This window comes from Trachemys scripta, chromosome 25 (assembly GCF_013100865.1).
Source record: "Trachemys scripta elegans isolate TJP31775 chromosome 25, CAS_Tse_1.0, whole genome shotgun sequence".
NCBI lineage: Eukaryota > Metazoa > Chordata > Testudines > Emydidae > Trachemys > Trachemys scripta.
The window spans coordinates 6,089,604-6,109,602 of record NC_048322.1 but is presented as its reverse complement, the minus strand read 5'-3'; the positions used below and the strand labels follow the sequence as shown (position 1 = coordinate 6,109,602).

The 19,999-nt window shown below is 58.0% G+C and overlaps 1 protein-coding gene across 1 annotated transcript; it reads left to right on the top strand.

Annotated features, from left to right (window-relative positions):
• Positions 1-223: 223 nt before the first annotated feature.
• On the top strand, positions 224-19,399 carry GUCY2D (guanylate cyclase 2D, retinal). The gene is made up of 18 exons (XM_034757064.1): positions 224-1,005; positions 2,562-2,863; positions 3,444-3,798; positions 8,628-8,712; positions 9,245-9,341; positions 9,844-9,951; positions 10,719-10,802; positions 13,978-14,058; positions 14,224-14,400; positions 15,297-15,453; positions 15,602-15,751; positions 16,128-16,288; positions 16,675-16,829; positions 17,167-17,359; positions 17,865-18,039; positions 18,665-18,763; positions 18,952-19,046; positions 19,310-19,399. Exons 1-18 carry the CDS (start codon positions 297-299, stop codon positions 19,397-19,399), a joined length of 3,273 nt encoding a protein of 1,090 aa, XP_034612955.1. The 5' UTR covers positions 224-296.
• Positions 19,400-19,999: the final 600 nt, after the last annotated feature.

Here is a 19,999-nt window from a genome sequence, read left to right as displayed (position 1 = left end):
CCAGCCCCCCCACTCTAAACACTAGTCCCCACTCCCCTCCCAGAGCCGGGGAGAGAACCCAGGAGTCTTGGCTCCCAGCTCCCCCACTTTCTGTCTCTCATTCTGACACCTGTCTCCTCTCTCTTCCAGGCGCACTGTTTCCCGTAGCTCCGGCGGCAGCGACCTCTCCTCCCGTGATGTCGGGCGCAGTGGCCGGACCCTTTTCCACCCAAGCCTCCAGGGCCTGGCCCCCGAGGGGCTAAAGAGCCCGGCGCCCTCTCCCCACATTGTGGCCGCCCCCCCAGCTCCCTTGAGCCATGCCTCCCGCCTGGTTTGGCTTCCACAGGTTCCTGTTGCGCCTCTCCAACCACCCCAGGTGGGGACGACGGCGGCCCCAGGCTCCCCTGCTCTGGCTCCTGCTCCTGGGCTGGCCCGCCTGGGTCCAGCCGGCCACCTTCAAGGTGGGGGTGATGGGGCCCTGGACGTGTGACCCCATCTTCGCCCAGGCCTTGCCCGAGGTGGCTGCCCAGCTGGCCATTGGGCGGCTCAACAGAGACCCCACCATGAACCAGGGCTACTGGTTTGACTACGTGCTGCTGAACGAGGAGTGCCAGACCAGCCAGGTGCTGGTGGCCTTGGTCAACGCCGAGCGTTACGCCTCGGGCTTCGTGGGGCCACTCAACCCAGGGGCCTGCGGGGCAGCCGGGCCGCTGGGCCGGGCCTGGAACAAGCCTGTCTTCTCCTGGGCCTGCCTGAACGGGGACGCTGAGGTGGAGCGGTGGGGCACCTTTGCCCGGCCCCTGCCCCGGGCCTCGTCCGTCCTCTACGCTGTCCTCAAGTTCTTCCGCTGGGCCCACGTGGCTGTGGTCACCTCCCGGCAGGACCTGTGGGTGGAGGTGGGGCAGGGCCTGGCCAGCTCCCTGCGTGAGTTTGGCTTGCCCGTGGGCGTGGTGACCACCATGGAGCCCGGGGCTGATGGGGCTCGGAATGCCCTGCGGAAGGTGCAGAGGGCCGATAATGTCAGAGGTATGCTGGCAGGGGAGGGGCAGGACTCCTGGGATCTCTACCTGGCTCTAGGAGGGGCGTGAGGTCTAGTGGTTAGAGCAGAGGAGCCAGGATTCCTGGGTCGGGAATGGCTGGGAGCTGAAACTGGACAAATTCAGACAAGAACTAAGGGGGCCATGTTGTCCTGGGAGGGGGATCAGCTGTTGGGAACGGGCCCCCAGGGAGGGATCATGCCCCATCACTGGGAGACTTTCAAGGCTAAGGGGACACGCTGGCTGAGCTGGAAGCTGCGGATTCAACAGTGGGAGGGCTCAGTGAGGTCTCCTGGGCTCTGGCCAGTCCCACTGGCCCTCAGGCCTGGAGATGTATAAATTTACCAGGGGCTGGGTGCCTAGATAGAGAGAGAAGATGGATGTGGGTGTAGGGGGATGGATGTACAGAGAGATGCGGGGCGATAGATAGATAAATTCATAAGAACGTTTGTATGGGGGTGGGTGGATAGAGAGGCATGGGGAGGGATGGATAGAGAATGGAGTGTATGGAGATGGATGCACGGACAGACAGAGAGGTGTGTGGGGGGATGGATGGATGGATGGATGGACAGATGGAGAGGCATGGGGGGATGGATGGATGGACAGATGGAGAGGCGTGTGGGGTGGATGGATGGATAGATGGAGAGGTATGTGTGTGGGGTGGATGGATGAACAGACAGACGGAGAGGCATGGGGGGATGGATGGATGGATGGATGGATGGACAGACCGAGAGGCGTGTGTGGGAATGGATGGATGGACAGATGGAGAGGCATGGGGGGATGGTTGGATGGGCAGATGGAGAGGTGTGTGTGTTGGGTGGATGGATGGGGCCTGTGGGGAATGGATGGATACATGGAGAGGTTTGTGTGTGGGGTAGATGGATGGATGAACAGACGGAGAGGTGTGTGGGGGATGGATGGATGGACAGACGGAGAGGCATGTGTGGTGGATGGATGGATGGGGCCTGTGAGGGATGGATGGACACATGGAGAGGTGTGCGGGGGATGGATGGCCAGACGGAGAGGCGTGTATGAGGGATGGATGAATGGATGGACAGATGGAGAGGTGTGGGGGGATGGATGGGCAGATGGAGAGGCACGTGGGGTGGATGGATGGACACATAGAATCATAGAATATCCGGGTTGGAAGGGACCTCAGGAGAGGTCATGGAGACATGGACACATGGAGAGGTGTGTGGGGGATGGATGGATGGACAGACGGAGAGGTGTGTGGGGTGGATGGATGCATGGGGCCTGTGGGGCATGGATGGACACATGGAGAGGTGTGTGGGGATGGATGGAGAGACAGAGGCATGGGGGGAATAGAGGAGTGTGCGGGGATGGGTGGTCAGAGGACCCTGTGGGGTGATGGGTGGAATCCCGATGTCTTGGTGCAAGGGGAAGTCTGATCCCAAGCTGAGGAGGGCTGGGGGCCAGCCCCACCCACCGCTCTCACTTGGGTGCTTTTCAGCCTTCCGTTGTGTCTTCCTCCCCTCCCCTTCCGCCTGATATCCCCTTGTCCCCCATGCCCTCCGCTCCCCACAGTGGTGGTGATGTGCATGCACTCGGTGCTGCTGGGTGGGGAGGAGCAGCGCCTCCTGTTGGAGAAGGCTGAGGACCTGCGCATGACGGATGGCACCTTCGTCTTCATCCCTTATGATGCGCTGATGTACAGCCTGCCCTACCGCCGGACTCCCTACCCTGTACTGGGTAACAACACCAAGCTGCGGCTGGCCTATGACTCCGTGCTCACCGTCACAATCGATGCCCCTGAGCGCGGCTTCCGTGAGGCTTTCCAGGATGCCCAGCAGGCGCATGAGCTGCCGGCTCACCTGGACCCCATGCAGGTGGGCACCAGACACAGAGGGCACAGGCCATAGGGTGCTGGGCGTGACCCTGGGATGGGCGGAGAGGTAGGGGGTCTTGGGACCATGGCCAATGTGGAGGCGGGAGGGTTGAGCCAATGGAGGCACGAGATGGCTATGGCCTTGAGCCAATGAGAAGAGGGGAGGATAGGGATACAGTAGGTGCACAGCTGAGGCCAATGGCAAGACAGAAAGAGATGGCTGTGGCCAATGCAGAGTCGGAAGGTGCACACGGGTGGCCAATGGGGAGGTGAGATGGAGGTACCCAGCCATGGCCATTGGGGAGGTGGGATGGAGGGGCACAGGGGTGGCCAATGGGGAGGTGGAATGGAGGTGCACACGTGGCCAATGGGGAAACAGCAGGAAAATGAAAGCAGGAAAGTTGGCTGATGTGCAGCTGTGGCCAATAGGGAGGTAGAAAGGAGTGGCGTGGCTAATGCGGAGTCAACTGGCGCCCAGCTGTGGCCAATGAGGATACAGCACTGTTGGGATGCTGGAGCATGTGTGCCAAGACCTACAACCTGCCCTCGCTCCCTCTGACCCCGCTCCCCTTCTCCCCCAGGTGCACCCGCTCTTCGGCACCATCTACAACTCCATCTACTACCTGGCCAAGGCGGTGGAGCGCACTCGTCAGGCCAGCCGCTGGGTGATGGGCTCCAGCATCGCCGAGCATGCCCGCGACTTCCAACTGGATGGCTTCTGCCAGCCGCTGGCGGCCGATGAGGACGGCGACCCCATGGTGAGCTACATCATCCTTGACACAGATGGCAAAGGCAACCGTCTCTGGCCCACCTACAGCGTGGCCACGGGGCCCGAGGGGCTGCGCTACATGGGGCACGCCATCCACTGGCCCCACAGCGCCAGCCCCAGCTCCGACTCGAGCTGCTGGTTCGACCCAACGTCCGTCTGTTCCGGGGGTGAGCGCTCGCTGTCTGGCCATCTATCTTCCGGCCTCCCGATGTGTTCCTCCCCGTACGCATCTGGTCTGTCTTTCTGTCTAGCCGGATATCCACCCCCGTGCATGCTCACCTATCTGTCTGTCTGTCCAGCCATCTGTCCACACATGCACCCATCCATCTGTCTGTCCAGCCATCTGTCCCGACGCGCACCCATCCACCCCTCCGTCCATCCCTGCATGCACCTATCCGCCCATCCGTCCATCCCCATGCGCACCCATCCACCCATCCGTTTATCTGTCCATCCCCACGCGCAGCCATCCACCTGTCCATCCAGCCATCTGTCCCCATGCACACCTATCCCCCTGTCCATCCAGTCATCCTTCCCTACATGCAGCCATCCATCTGTCCATCCAGCAATCCTTCCCTATGTACACCCATCCATCCTTCTGTCCAGCCATCCGTTCCCACGAGCACACATCCGTCCATCCATCCATCCATCTGTCCCCATGCACACCCATCCATCCATCCATCCATCCCCATGTGTGCCTGTCCACCCGTCCATCCAGCCATCCCCACATGCACCCATCCATCCGTCCATCCGTCCCCATGCACCCCAATCCAACCGCCCATCCAGCTATCCATGTGCACCCATGTGCTTTTTGTCCAGCCATCTGTCCCCATGCACAAGCATCTGCCCGTCCTTCCAGCCATTCATCCACACTTGCCCTCATCCAACCATCCTTCCAGCCATCTATCCCCACGCACATCCATCCACCTGTCCGTCCAGCCATTCATCCACATGCACCCCAATCCAACAGTCCATCCAGCTATCCATCTCCATGTGCACCCATGCACCTTTCGTCCAGCCATCCGTCCCCATGCACAAGCATCTGCCCGTCCGTCCAGCCATCCATCCCCATGTGCACCAATCCACCCATCTGTTTATCCATCCCCACCTATGCCCATCTGCCCATCCTTCCATTCATCCATCCCCACATGCACCCATCCGCCCGTCCGTCTATCCATCCATCTCTACGTGCACCCATCCGTCCATCCATCCAACCATCCATTCCCACGGGCCCCCATCCACCCATCTGTCCATCCATCCCCATGCGCACCCATCCACCCGTCCTTCCAGCCATTTGTCCCCATGTGCACCCATCCGCCCTGCCATCCATCCCCATGTGCACCCATCCACCTGTCCGTCTATCCATCCGTCCCCACGTGCACTCGCCCGTCCGTGTATCTATCCGTTCCTACGCATGCCACCCCTTGTCCATCCAGCCATTCATCACCTCATGCATCTATCTGCCTGTCCGTCCATCTATCCATCCCCACGAGCACCCCTCTGGTCATCCATACAACCATCCATCCCTATGCACCCATCCACCTGTCCGTCTTTCCATCTGTCCCCACATGCACCAGTCTGCCCATCTGCCCTGCCATCCATCCCCACTCCCACCCATCCATCCAGCTATCTGTCCCCATGCAAACCCATACGCCCGTCCATCCAGCCATCTGTCCACATGCGCACCTGGCCACTCATTGGTCCAGCCATCTGTCAACACACGCAACTGTCCGCCTGTCCGTCCAACCATCCATTCCCACGCACACCAACCCACCTGTCCGTCCAGCCAATCTTCCCTACATGCACCCTTCCACCTGTGCATCTAGCTATCCGTCCCCACGCGCACCTGTCTGCCCGTCTATCCAGCCATCCATTCTGAGGCACACCCGCCCGCCCTTCCAGCAATCTGTCCAGCCGTCCATTCCCACGCGCATCCATCGGCTGTCTGTCCATCCAGCCATTCGTCCCCACGCATGCCCATTTGTCCAGCCATCCATCCCCACGCACCCCCTTCCGCCTGTCCCTCTATCTGTCCATCCCCATGTGCACTCATCTGCCCATCTGTCCATCTATCCATCCCCATGTGCACCCATCCACCTGTCCATCTATCCATCTATCCCTGTTCATCTATCTGTTCTTACGTGCACCACCCCCTCATCCATTCAGCCATCCATACCCACACGCACCAACTTACCTGTCCGTCCAGCCATCTGTCCCCACCTGCCCCCTTCCACCTGTTCGTTCAGCCATCTGTCCCCATGAACCCTGTAATGATGCTCGTTTTGGTGGGACCCAACTGAGAGTACCAATTCAGGACAAATCACTTAAAGCAGGGCAGTTACAGTCCAAGCAATTCCCTTAGACACTCCAGTTTCCCAGTATCACCACCAGTGCCACTCGTTATGGGGATGAATGGTTTTGAAAACCAATACCCCAGTAAAAGAAAAAGATTCTCCTGATCCCAAAGGACCAAGCCCTAGGTCAATATACAAGTCAGATCTTACCCACAAATCACGGTGTTGCCAGTTCTTTAGAATCTAAAATCTAAAGGTTTATTCATAAAAGGAAAAAGATATAGATGAGAGCTAGAATTGGTTAAATGGAATCAATTACATACAGTAATGGCAAAGTTCTTGGCTCAGGCTTGTAGCAATGATGGAATAAGCTGCAGGTTCAAATCAAGTATCTGGAGTCCATCCACAGCTGAGATGGGTCATTCAGTCCTTTGTTCAGAGCTTCAGTTTGTAGCAAAGTCCCTCCAGAGGTAAGAAGCAGGATTGAAGACCAGATGGAGGAGATGCAGCAGCCTTTTATATCCTCTGTCCTGTGGACAATCACAGCAGCAAGATGGAGCCTGGAGTCACATGGGCAAGTCACATGTCCATGCATGACTCAGTTTGCAGGCTGACGCCATTGTTTACATGTTAGTTTGAATGTTCCCAGGAAAGCTCAGATGTGGATTGGTGTCTCCCAAAGTCCATTGTCAGTTAAGTGTTTCTTGATTGGGCACTTACTGAGAATAGTCCTTTCTCAAGAAGCTGACCAAATGTTTCACTGAGGCTACTTAGAATCAAAACACATTGATATACAAGTACATAGCCAATATTCATAACTTCAACTACAAAAATGCTACACACATACAGATAGCATAATCATAATCAGCAAATTATAACCTTTCCATAGACACCTTACATGACAACCTTTGTACAATATTTGCTGCAAATATATAACAGTGGTTGCAACAATGATCTATATGGTCACAGGTTATATCAATAATGTCACACGCCACCTTCTGCCCGTTCATCCAACCGTCTGTCCCCACATGCACCCGTACGCCCATCCATTCCCACGGGCACCCATGAGCCTGTCCGTCCAGCCATCTGTCACCATGCGCCCCCACCCACCTACCCATCTGTCCAGCCATCTGTCCGTCCCCATGCACACCCATCTGTCCATCTTTCCAGCCATCTGTCTGTCTCCAGCCATCTGTCTGTCTGTCCAGCCATCTGTCCCCACGTGCACCCATCCCCCATCCGTCCAGCCATCTGTCTCCACGTGCATCTTCCCAACCACCTCTGCACCCACCTGTCCTTTTATCCATCCATTCTCAAGTACATCCACCCATCCGTCTGTCCATCCATCCCTCTGCATGCACACCCATCCACTCATCCACCCCATCTATCTTCACACACATCCAACTGTCCATCCACCCATCCCCACACACAGCCACCCATCCATCCTCATGTATACCCACCCACCCGTCTGTCCGTCCATCCACCCGTCTATCCATCTATCCCCATGTGCATTCACCCGACAACCTCCCATCCATCTCCCGTGCACCCACCCGTCCATCCACCTCCCTCCCCACATGCACTCTCCAGTCTGTTTGTCCATCCATCCCTCCATCCATCCCTCTGCATGCACACCCATCCATCCATGCATCCATCTGTCCATCCATCCATCCCCATGCACCCCCCATCTGTCTGTCCACCCATCCATCCATCCATCTGTCCCATGCACATCTACCCATCTGTTCATCCATCCTCCCATCCCCACGTGCACCCACCTATCTGTCCATCCATTCATTCACTCACTCACCCATCCATCCGTCTGTCCCGCCCTCCCCACACCCACCCATCTGTCTGTCCATCCACCCACCTCTCCGTCCAATCACGCATCCCCACGCATTTCCACCCATTTCCATACACGCATCAAACTGTCTGTCTCTGTTCAATTCCTGTTCATGGCAAAGGACTTTGTTGGTGGCAATGTTGAATTCTGGCACTTCCTGTTGTGGACTTGTTAATACATTGGAGCCCATATTGGATCCTGGCATTTCCCGCTGTGCACTAAGAATGCAATGGACTAGCTATTTTACTTTGAGCTGACCTTTATTGGCTGGGCACAGAGCCCCCTCCCCTGTGTGTCATAGACCCTATACTGCTCCTATTCCTGGAGATTTCCTTTGGTTGGAGCCTGTGTTTTTGGAGCAGGTTACTCTGCGCCAGCCGGGAATTCCTCAGCTGGTCATGGATTTGCCCAGTTTGATGCCTGACAGTTGCCCTGGGACGTCCTTGCTCGGGTCTGGAGCTTTAATTATCCCATGACCACTTGAGCATGTGGCCAATAGTCAGAGAATCCCCTTCCCCTGCCCTCCTTCCATCCGTGGGGTGGTGGGGAGTGATAGGGTGTCCTTTTGGGACAGAGGAGGGGAAAGAAGAGGAGTTCTGCTGAGGGGAAAGGGGGAAAGAGGAGGGGTCCGTATGGGTGAGATTGAAGGAGACGAGGAGAATACTTTTGGGGGTCTTGGAACTGGGAAAAAAAGGGGGCTGAGACACAGGAAACCCCTTGTAGGGGATCGCGGGGGACAGGAGAAATGGGGGCATCCCTGTGTGGGTTTCAGGGGGAGAGGGAGGGCTCATCCTGAGTGGGGGTGGGGGAGCTGGAGTCTCTCCCGCCTTCCATTGCTAACCCCGCCCCTGCTCTCCCTCCCCTGTAGGGGTGGACCCCAGCTTCATCCTGCTCCTGTTCATCCTGGTTTCCAGCTTGATTGTTGGGGGAACGATTCTTGCTTACTACATCAGGTGAGTCTGGGAGCAGCTCGCCCGGCAGAGCTGGAGTGGGCAACTTCCTGCTATGGACTAATAGTGTCATTTACGGCCATGTTGGACCCTGGCCCATCCCATTGTGGGATCATGGCTGTGCTGGTGGCCATGTTGGATCCAGCCCATCCTGCCATGGTCTGATGACTTAATTGGTAGCCATATTGGATCCTTGTTGCTTATCACTAACTATGGGCTAATGACCGTATTGACAACTGTGCAGTCTCCTGGCTTTTCTTGGGACTGACAGGCAGAGGTTGCTTGGGGGAGGCCCCACATTCATGCCTGCTGCCCTACTAGCTCCATAGACTCACCCTTTTAATTAATCCTGGGGGGGGGGGTCATCTGGTGTTTCTGTGCCCGAGTGCCCAGCACGGGAGGTAGCCCAAGTGAGGTCCCCCCATTTCCCAAGGTGGGCTCCCCCCATCCTTTCCCAGCAGTCTGGGGGAAGGTGCAATGCCCCCCCACACTTTGGGGCTTGCTCCCCATGTCTCTGTATTTCCACGCCCTGCAGGCGCCGGATCCTGCACGCCCAGCTGATGAAGGGGCCCAACAAGATCATTCTGACCATGGACGACTTGACCTTCATCCACACCCAGAGCAGCAACAAAGTAAGATGCAGAGCAGGGGGGCAAAGAATGGCAGGGGGGAACCCCACTGGGGCCAAGGAGGCAGGGGCCATCCAGGGTGATGTGTGAGGCAGAGCTGGGGAAGTGGGTCTTAGGAAGGGGTTCAGGATGGTGGAGTGAAGTGGAAGGAGGTTAACGAGGAGGGTTGGATGTCAGGTTGGACAGCCGTGGTGGGTAGAGAGGCTGGGGGTATCAGACTTGCTTCCTGGGGTCACAGACATGCTTCAGGGGTCAGGGACTTTGGACAGTGGTGCCCCCAGGGTCAGAGGGAGAGACTCCCTCAGGACTGGGGGCCTGGGGTCAGAGATGCCAACTGGGGGTCATGCTCCCTGAAGGGGTTCACAGGGGCACACCCTACAGGTCAGGGGTCAGAGATGCCAATGGGAGTTCATTGGGTGGAAGGGATCTGGGATCAGAGGTTGGAGGTCAGAGCCCCCCTCCACCCCTAGAGCCAGCCTAATGCTCTGCCCCCTTGTCCTGACAGAAGATGGACGACAGCCGCACCAGCCTGGCGGGGAAGAGCGTCTCCGACATGAGGAGCTTCAAGAGCTTGGCAGCTGCCCCCGACAACACCAACGTGGCTGTCGCTGAGGTAACCTTCTCCCAGACCCTCAGCACCCCCTCTCCAGTGCCCTCTCCCTCTGTGCTGGCTCTAGGACACAGCCCCCCCCACTGGGCAAATACCCCTTGGATGCTTCCCCCAGGGCACAGACCCCCCACTGGGTAAATACTTCTGGGCACTGCCCCCAGGACACAGACCTCTCCACTGGGTAAATACCCCCTGGGCACTGCCCCCAGGGCACATATCCCCCACCGGGTAAATATCCCCTGGGCACTGCCCCCAGGGCACAGACCCCCCCATCGGGTAAATATCCCCTGGGCACTGCCCCCAGGTGTTCCCACCAGGTAAATACCCCTTGGGGACTGCCCCCTGCGTGCCCCTACCAGGTAAATACCCCCAGGCATTGTCCCCCACTGGGTAAATACCCCAGGACACCCAGGTAAATACCCCTTCCTGGGTAAATACCCCCTGGGTAAGTATCCACCTGGGCTTCACTCCCTCCATGCCTCTTGGGGATGGCTCGGCCCACGGCCCCGGCCATGCAAGCCCCTCTGGCACATCTGTGCTTCCCACCCCCCAGCTGTCATCCTCCCAGTGCATCTCCACTGCCTCCCAGTGCCCTGCTGGCATGCGAACCCTCCCCCCAGTGCCAGCTACCCCGTCCTTTGCCCAGCCCAACGGGATCCCCCCTTGCTCCTCCACCTCCACCCAGCATTCAGGGCACCCCCTGCCCGTGCTTCTCTCTCCCCCCCACCCTGCCAGGCACGTGATTGACAGCTGCTTCCTGCCATCCCTAGGGAGATGAGAAGCAAAAATGCAACAGCCACGTCCCCTTCCTCCTCCTTTTGTTTAACAACCAAGGGCTAGTGGCAGCCGTGCAGGTAAGCGGCCAAAGGTTCCAGGTGCTGCCTTTGGGCTCCCGCATCCTCCCCCTTGGCTTCTTCCCTTCCTCCCCCCAGGTTTTGCTCCTTTCCCAAGGACAGGAGGGAAAGCAGCGGCTATGGCACCCGTTAGCCGCCCCCCATTCCCCACCGCCTGGAGTTGAGTCGGTAATGCCACCACTGGGCCTGGGTCCAATTCCCTCATTGGCCGCATTGCCTGCCCATTGGATCCACCTGTCACGGGAGGGGGGGGACTCCCCCTTCCCAGGGGAGTGTATTTTGATTTTTTTTAATGGCACAAAAAGCGAGAATTTCTCCCCGCAATGCACACAGCACGCAGTAGAGGACACTATGGGGAAGGGGGAGTGTTTCTTACTATTGTTGTTACGGGGCCAGTTACTGCTCACCGGGGTCCTGTCATGCTGGGCGTTGACCAGACCCCAATTGAGGTCTGGGCCCTATTGTGCCAGGTGCTGCCCAGACCCAGACCCAGATCCAGGCCCTGTCATGCCAGGCGCTGCCTGGATCCTGACCGAGATCTGGGTCCATCATGCCAGGCGCTGCCTGGACCCAGACCCAGATCAGGGCCCTGTTGGGCCAGGCAATGCCCGGATCCCAACCGAGATCTGGGCTGTGAACCTCCCATAATGATCTCCACTCCAGGAGCTCACGCCACCAACATTGCAACCCTCATGAGCCCACATTCAGCACCTATTGACCCATCAGCCAGTGGGGTCTCCTTAATGCTGATTCAATTTCCTCTCGCTAGGCAGCAGGGTTTGGGCAGGGAGTGACAATGTGGAGTTTCTCCTCCCCGCACCTCCAGGAGCTGAACTTTTAGCCTCCGGCAAATCTCTCAGAGATTTCCCAGCTCCGAGGTGGGAATAGTGGGATTCCCAGCCACAATTCCCCATGGGGGACTCTCTGAACACTGGGGGTGACTCCTTGCTTCCCACTAGTGGCCAGTCTGGTGATGGCAATGGGTGAATTTCTGACTGCCGCTGTCCAAATTGCCCTGCTCCTTCTATGCCAAGTGCCAGGTTTTTATATCTATTCTTTGACTGGAAGCCTCAAATCTACCCCATGTGGTATCCTTGGCAGAAAAACACTGTGGGAAGAGGACACCCCATCCTGTTTTGCAGCTCCAGGAGAAAGTTCACAGGGTTGGAGGCTAGATGTGTCCGACTGCCTGCATGTGACACTATTTCTCCCTGTGCTGAGCCCAATGACCCGTTACTTAGCCATAAAGAATGGGAGGGTTTTGAAACCCTGCAATGACACCCCCCCCACTGGGGCCCATGATCCTTGAACCCTGGCTCTAACATTTTGGGCTTTCTTACCATTGGCATCGAAGTTTGGCACCATCGGCCATTTGAATTTTTTTATGTTTGAATAGGGGGTATGTTGTGTGCTTGTGCTTTGATACAGTTGTTTGTTTGTTTAGAGAAAAAGGTTGAAAGAATGGAGTGAGAGAACTTAAAGTTTAAAAAAAGAATCAACTTTTTTTTTCAAAATGGCCGACAGCGCCAAACTTCGACACAGGGGACAGAAGGCAGGATATAAGCCCTAAACGGGACGTGGAAACCTGTCAGAAATACATGGTGATGAATGCTATTGAGCCATATACTACTGACCACCCTCCCCTCCCCCCGCCTCCGAAATCAGCTCTGGTCTTTCGGGTCCTGAGGCCCCGATCCTATCAATGGATCTGCCCCACGCAGGATTGGTGTTTTCTGCTCCGATTCTGGTCACACTTCCATCCGAGTGGGACTTTCAAAGCTGAGTCCATGCCAAAGTGCTCTGGTGAATCGGGGAGTTTTGAATCGAGCTGGTCAGAAATTGATTTTCTGTCTTGCAATTTTATTTTTTGAGACTTTTTTGCTGGGGAAAAATCCAACAAAATTTATTTTTGGGGAGGGGGACATTTTGAACCTTCAAAATTTCAGAATTTCAAGGTCTTTTTGTGCGAAACCCAATTCTGAAATAGATTTTGCTTCCGCTGGAAGTCTCTTATCACAAGGAATTCCAACATTTTGTTCAGCTCAATCTGAATTTTTCCATGGTTGATTTGAATTCTCTTTGACTGTCGAGTAATGAAAAGTCATTTCAGAATGGAAAAAACCCACCCAAACGTTGCACTCCCAAATCGGACGTTTTTCACCCTTTTGGAACTCCAATCCCCCCCTCGCCCCTTCCCCAAATTTTTGAACGAAGTTTTGTCAGAATTGATGCCAAAAATTTTGGTGTGGCCCAAACGGTGTCTGCCAATGAGAAACTTTTTTGATGAGAATTTTCCTACTGCCTCTACTCGGGGGAGATCAACAAAGGCCTGTGAAATGAGGGGTTGTGAGAGGGAAACCTTAGCCTGGTGCAAACCTTGGCCCCCCCATGAATCATAGCCCCTGTAACAACTGGTGGGATGGTGCCATAGCTGGCTGAGTGGCTGCCCGCTCACACAGGGTTTGTTCTCTTTCTGGCTGGGGTGGGCAATCATGGGCCTGGCTTTCCCCAGCCAAGGCTGAAGGCATGAGGCCACAGCTGCAGGATACAGCGATTTTGATGGTGGGTCTTAGCCAGCTGGGAGGGGCAACTAGCAACTCAACCCCCTTCTGCCATCCCCATCTCCAGCCCAAGCCCCCGGGGTCAGGTGCCATCTCTGCTCGGGGGTGGAGGGGGTGGAGGTGAAAAAGGAGGATGCATTTTTTAAAGCTTTGGCACTAACCAATGAGTAGCCTTGTGCCTGGTGGTTAGAAGGGGAATGGCTGGGAGTTATGACTCCTGGGTTCTCTCCCCGGCTCTGGGAGGGGAGTGGGGTCTGGTGGTTAGAATGGGGGGCCCAGAGCCTGATGCAGTGAGGGATAAAGAACCAAAGACCTGGTGCTGAAAATGCAGTGGGCAGCTCCCCTTCCCATCCCCATGCTTGCAGCATCTCTGCTGTCTTCTCCACCATTGGGAAGACCAGCTTTCCCTGCCCTACCACTGGATGCCCCTGGAGGCCATGCTGGTGTCAGCTGGGTGGTGTGATCTGGGGTGCAGTGTTGCTGGCTTCTAAACCTGCTATTGTTTGTCACAAATCTGGCTGGTTTTGATCCCTGCCCTGGTGTGGCTGGCTGCGGGAATCCGCCACTCGCCTGGCTCTGGGGTTACCGGACTGCCCTTCTGTCTCATCCCCTAGGGCGACTGGGTTTGGCTGAAGAAGTTCCCGGGGGAAAAGCACACAGAGATCAAGCCGGCCACCAAAACCAGCTTCTGCAAGGTGAGTGAGAACGGCAGTGAGCATGTCACTGTAATGGCTGCTCTGAGACACAGGGAGCATTCCCCTGCCTGGCCACTGGATGTCACTGCTGCTCCGGGGGGCTGCGATAGACCCTGTGCATTCCCCTCCCTGGCCATTGGCTTTCCCTGTCTCCCCTGCCTCCAGCTCCGGGACCTCAGGCATGAGAACGTGAACCTGTTCCTCGGGTTCTTCTATGACTGCGGGGTGTTTGCCATTGTCTCGGAGCACTGCTCCCGCGGCAGCCTGGAAGACCTCATCCGCAACGAGGACATGAAGCTCGACTGGATGTTCAAGTCCTCCCTGCTCATCGACCTCATCAAGGTACAGCCAGGAGGAAGGGGGTGGGACAGGGCTGGGATCCTGCCTTGGGGTCTGGGGCAGGAGGCGGGAATCAGGCCTGGTGGGGGAGGATACCGGAGGATCCACTGGTGAGTGAATTTAAGGACATGGGGTATCAGCTGGGAGAGATGCGCAAATGGGGGTGGGGGAAATAGATCCACTTTCAGAGATCACCACCCAGAGGGGATCCTGTTCAGATGACAGATCTGCAGAGAGGCCTGGGAGATCCACTTTCAGGGATCACCAAGCTGGCCAGGATCCACTGATACGTGGCAGATCTGATGGGGTGGGCAGGGGAATCCAGTTGCACACCCAGGGAACCCAGTCAGTAGATCTAGTGATGACAAGGATCTACTGGATCAGCCAGGTGCTGGTCAGGGACCCACTGGGATACACGGGCCAAAAAATCTGGTCAGGGAATCCACTGGATAGATCAACTGGCTGGGGCAGATGGATTTATCGGACCAATCTGGGGGCAGATTGGGCATCCAGTTGACCTACTGGTTCAATGCATCGATCAGAGAGGAAACCCACTGGACTAATTAATCGATCGAGCTGGTGGATCCACTGGATCACTTAGGCACCAGAGCCCAGTCACCCACAAAGAACATAAGATCCATTCAATCTTGGGTCAGCCAGAGGGATCCACTCACTTGACCTGGCATCAGGACCAGAGATTCCCTGGGACCTACTGATCCAAATAAACTGAGGAGCAAACTCCCTGGTTTGGTTGGAGGGATCCACTGGATCTCCCACATGATCAATCAGGGCTGTCACTCAATCAGAACGGACCCCAGTGCCGTCGGCATCTCTGGGGACCAGCCGGGGGTGGGGAAAGTTGTACTCATCCCCGTCTCTCTCCCTCCTCCCTCCTGCAGGGGATGAAGTACCTCCATCACCGGGACGTGGTCCATGGACGGCTGAAATCACGGAACTGCGTGGTGGATGGGCGCTTTGTGCTGAAGGTGACGGACCACGGCTACAACGAGCTCCTGGAGGCCCAGAAGATCCCACATGACCCACCCAGGCCTGAAGGTGATGCCCCGGGGGAGTGTCTGGGCAGGGGAAGGGGACAGAGCTGGGGCCCATGTGGGTGGAGGGGGGCCAGGCTGGAGGGGTCGTCGTGTCCAGGGGAGGGGGGGCTATAGGCGACTGAGCCAGCCCTTTTTGTTGTTGTCCCCAGAGCGGTTCTGGACGGCGCCGGAGCTGCTGCGGGACCCGACGCTAGAGCGCAAGGGCACCTTCCGTGGGGATGTTTACAGCATCTCCATCATCATGCAGGAGGTGATCTGCCGCAGTGCCCCCTACTGCATGCTGGACATGCCGGCTGATGGTACGGGGGGAGGGACTGTGCCCCCATCTCCTCCAGCTCCTGCCTCCCTGCTCTGCCGGTGCCCCTCACTCCCAACCTGCAGTCCCCTGCCAGCATAGCCCTGCAATCCCCAGCTCTGCCAGTGTCCCTCACTCCTGACCCGCAACCCCTGCTAGCCCAGCCCTGCCCCCCAGCTCTGCCGGTTCCCCTCATTCCCGACCTGCATCCCCCTGCTATCCAAGCTCCGGGCTGCCCCCGAGCTTCAGGTGGGCAGTAGGTGGAGGCAGAGCAGGGTGGCAGGCGCCTGTGGTGACCATGGGTCTCCTCTCATGGGCAGAGATCATCCGGANAAGGCGGCAGGAGCCTGTGGTGACCATGGGTCTCCTCTCATGGGCAGAGATCATCCGGAAGGTGGAGAAGCCGCCCCCACTGTGCCGTCCCTCGGTCTCGGTGGACCAGGCCCCGCTGGAGTGCATCCAGCTGATGAAGCAGTGCTGGAGCGAGCAGCCTGAGCGGCGGCCGACCATTGACCAGATCTTTGACCAGATAGCGGGGTGGGTGGCCTGGTCCCTTGGGGGATGGGGCACAGGGGATGAGCCAGCCCAGTAGGTAAGGGGCAGAAAGGAGGGTACCGGAGCTGGCCTTGCCCACCAGAAGCAGAACTGATTGGGGCGGCGGGGGAGCGTAGATACTTGAGCCAACAGGGAGCTAGGACGCTGGAAACAGGTGACATTTGGGTGCCAGCAATGTTGGAGCCGGTACCTAGGGGAGCAGGGATGCTGGAACCAGAGTTGATAGGGAATGGGGATGCTGGAGCAGGTGCCCAGAGAGGGAGCAGAGATGCTGGAGCCAATGGGAGGCGCCGGAGCCAGCAGTGATGGGGGAGCAGGGGCACTGGTGCCCGGTGGGAGCCGTCCCTCTCATGTCTCCCCCCGCCCCCGCAGTTCAAGAACATCAACAAAGGCCGGAAGATCAACATCATCGACTCCATGCTGGAGCAGTACTCCAGCAACCTGGAGGACCTGATCCGGGAGTGGACGGAGGAGCTGGAGATCGAGAAGCAGAAGACGGACAAGCTGCTCACCCAGATGTTGCCACCATGAGTCCCAGCTTGGAGGGGAGGGAGCCTGGAGCCATCCAGGCAGAGGGGTGGGGAACCCAGAGCCATACAGGACAGACTCATGAGGCCAATGCAGCCATGCTTGCAGGGCCTGTACACCAGCCAGCCCCCCAAGTCCTCCCAGAGGCTGGCCCGCACCCAACTGGACACTCCCTGAGTCCCCAGGCTGGCGGTACCGAGAAACAATGCATGATGCGGCCACCAGGTTCTACCTGAGACTGGGGGCTGGGTGCGCAGGCTCTGGGGAGGTGGTGGGTGACCAGTGGGGGGGGGTCGGGGTCCATCCCAGCCCCGCTGATGCCCCCTGGTGATGCAGGTCGGTGGCACAGGCGCTGAAGATGGGGACTCCGGTGGAGCCTGAGTACTTCGAGGAGGTGACACTCTACTTCAGTGACATCGTGGGCTTCACCACCATCTCGGCCATGAGTGAGCCCATCGAGGTGGTGGACCTGCTCAATGACCTCTACACCCTCTTCGATGCCATCATCGGCTCCCACGATGTCTACAAGGTGCCCCCCCTGGCCTGTGGGGCAGGGCCTGGCCTGAGGGGGAGGCAGGGAATTGACACAGGGAAGATCTTGACATAGGGGAATGGGGGCCCGCGAGATGGGGGGCAGTGGTTGGGGGGGCAGGGGCCCTGACTTGGGGGTGGCCAAGATGGGGGGGCAGCCTGAGGGAGGTGGAGGTTGTGGGGGAGCAGGGATCCAGAGTCCAATCATAGAAGGGAAGATCAGGTGACCCCAGCATGGGGGTGGTAATTGGAGGAACCAGGGATTGGGGGGCCCCCAAAATGGGGAGCAGTGGCTGGCAGCACAGGGGAGCAGGATCAGAGGGGCAAGGATGGGAGGCCCAGCCAGGGGCAGGTGGAGGTTGGGGGTGGGTTTTGGGGAGCCCAATACTGGGGGGGTGGGAGCAGAGATTTGGGGGACTGGGACAGGGGAGTTCAGGTGCTCCAGGGTGGAGTGCCCCACAGGGTGAGGACAGGGCTCCCTCTCTGACCTCGCCCCCCGGCAGGTGGAGACCATCGGAGATGCCTACATGGTGGCCTCAGGGCTGCCCCATCGGAACGGGAACCGACACGCGGGCGAAATTGCCAATATGTCGCTGGACATCCTGAGCGCCGTCGGCTCCTTCCGCATGCGCCACATGCCTGACGTGCCCGTCCGCATCCGCATCGGCCTGCACTCCGGTATGGCACGGGCAGGAGGGACACAGTGCCATGGCCATGCCCCCTCCCTGTGCCCCCTGAGCCTTGGCCACGTCCTCTCCTCCATGGCCACACCCCATCCTCCATGGACCTGCCCTATCTGCGTGCCTCCTCCCCAAGCCATGGCCACACCCCCTCTGTCTGCCTCCGCCACTTCATGATGGCTGTACCCCTTATTTCTCTGCCCCGCCCCCCGTGCCCCAGCTTGCCCCCATCTGGAGTTGTAGCATAATGGGGCCCTTCATTCCCGCCCAGGAACCCCTCCCTACCCCCACCCATGGAGAGGTTTTGGTGTCAGCAGTGGGATCCCAGTACTTCCTCCGGGGTTTACTTGACTGAGTGGTGGTGGGGAATCAGGGCTGCAGAGCTGCGGTCCCCCCACAACCTCCCTGTTGGATTGGGACTGGCTGGGCCCCCCTAGAGCAATGGGGTTCAGAGATAACTCCCCACTGAGATGCAGGGGGCATCTCCCCTCATCAGAGCAATGGGTTCAGGCTCTCTGCAATCTCAGGCAGCATCGCTGGGTCAGTCACGCCCAGGGCTGCACCCTGTAGCCTGTCCATCCGTCCATCCCACCGTAACCCATCTCCCGGCCTGTCTCCCCCAGGGCCCTGCGTGGCTGGTGTGGTAGGGCTCACCATGCCCCGGTACTGCCTCTTCGGGGACACCGTCAACACCGCCTCCCGCATGGAGTCCACCGGCCTGCGTGAGTCCCCCCCTCGTCCTCTGGCAGGGCCCGGGGCAGTGCTAGGGAGGGCGGGAGAGAATCTCCTGGGGTGGCATCCAAGGGTGTTTGTACGAGCGGGGCAGGGTATGTGTGGACAGAGCAGAGGGTGGGGATTTTGTTTGGGGATTAGGGATGCTCACCACACATGTCCTGGGTGCTTCCCCCAGCTTACCGGATCCACGTGAACATCCGCACGGTCACCATCCTGCATTCGCTGAAGGAGGGATTCAAACTGGATGTTCGGGGCAAGACGGAGCTCAAGGTAATGGTGCCCCTCACTCCTGATCTGCAGCCCCTGGTAGCCCAGCCCTGGGCTCCCCCCAGCTCTGCCGGTGCCCCTCACTCCTGACCCGCAGCCCAACCCTGCCCCCCACCAGCTCTGCCAATGCCCCACACTCCCAACCCACAATCCCTGCTAGCCCAGCCCTGTGCCCCCCAGCTCTGTCAGTACCCCACACTCCCGACTCACAGCCCCCGCCACTCCAGCTCTGGGTTCACAGTCTCTCTCTCTTTGCTTTGCCGTAGGGCAAAGGCATAGAAGACACGTACTGGCTGGTGGGACGAGATGGATTCAACAAACCCATCCCCACGCCCCCCGACCTGCAGCCGGGGTAAGAGCCTCATGGGCCTGGAGCCCCCTCTGACCTCCATGGGGGGATGGGAGGGGAAGGACAGGATGGGTTGGGTGGTCACCATCCATGCCCAGCCCTGAGGCCACCCTGAGAGGGGACCTGAGGGTAGAGGAGTGGGGCAGCCAGGGTCTTGAGGGAGATGGGAGGGGATGGCTGGAAAGAAATGAAGTGAGAGGGGGCTGGGAGCCAGGACTCCTGGGTTCTCTCCCTGGCTCTGGGAGNGGTGGCCACCAATTAGCAAAGGGCACACTGCTGACTCATATCCAGCTTCTCCTCCATGGTAATCCCCAGATGCAGAAAAGGACCATACCATTGATCTTAAAGGTGTTGGTGTGAATTTAAAGGGGACAAACTGTTGGGACAAGTTACTGAGTGTCGTGGGGGGAATACTCCATCCTGGGCAAGTTTTCAGTCAAGATTGGGTGTGTTTTTTGTTTTTAAAGAGCTTTTGGGGCAGGTCTTTGGCCTGTGTTCTCCTGGAGGTCAAACTACCTGAGCAAAATGACCCAGCTGGCTTTGGAATCTATGAACAAATATTTTTTTGCTCTTTTTTTGCTTCTTTGGGATGGGTAAAGAGGGCCTT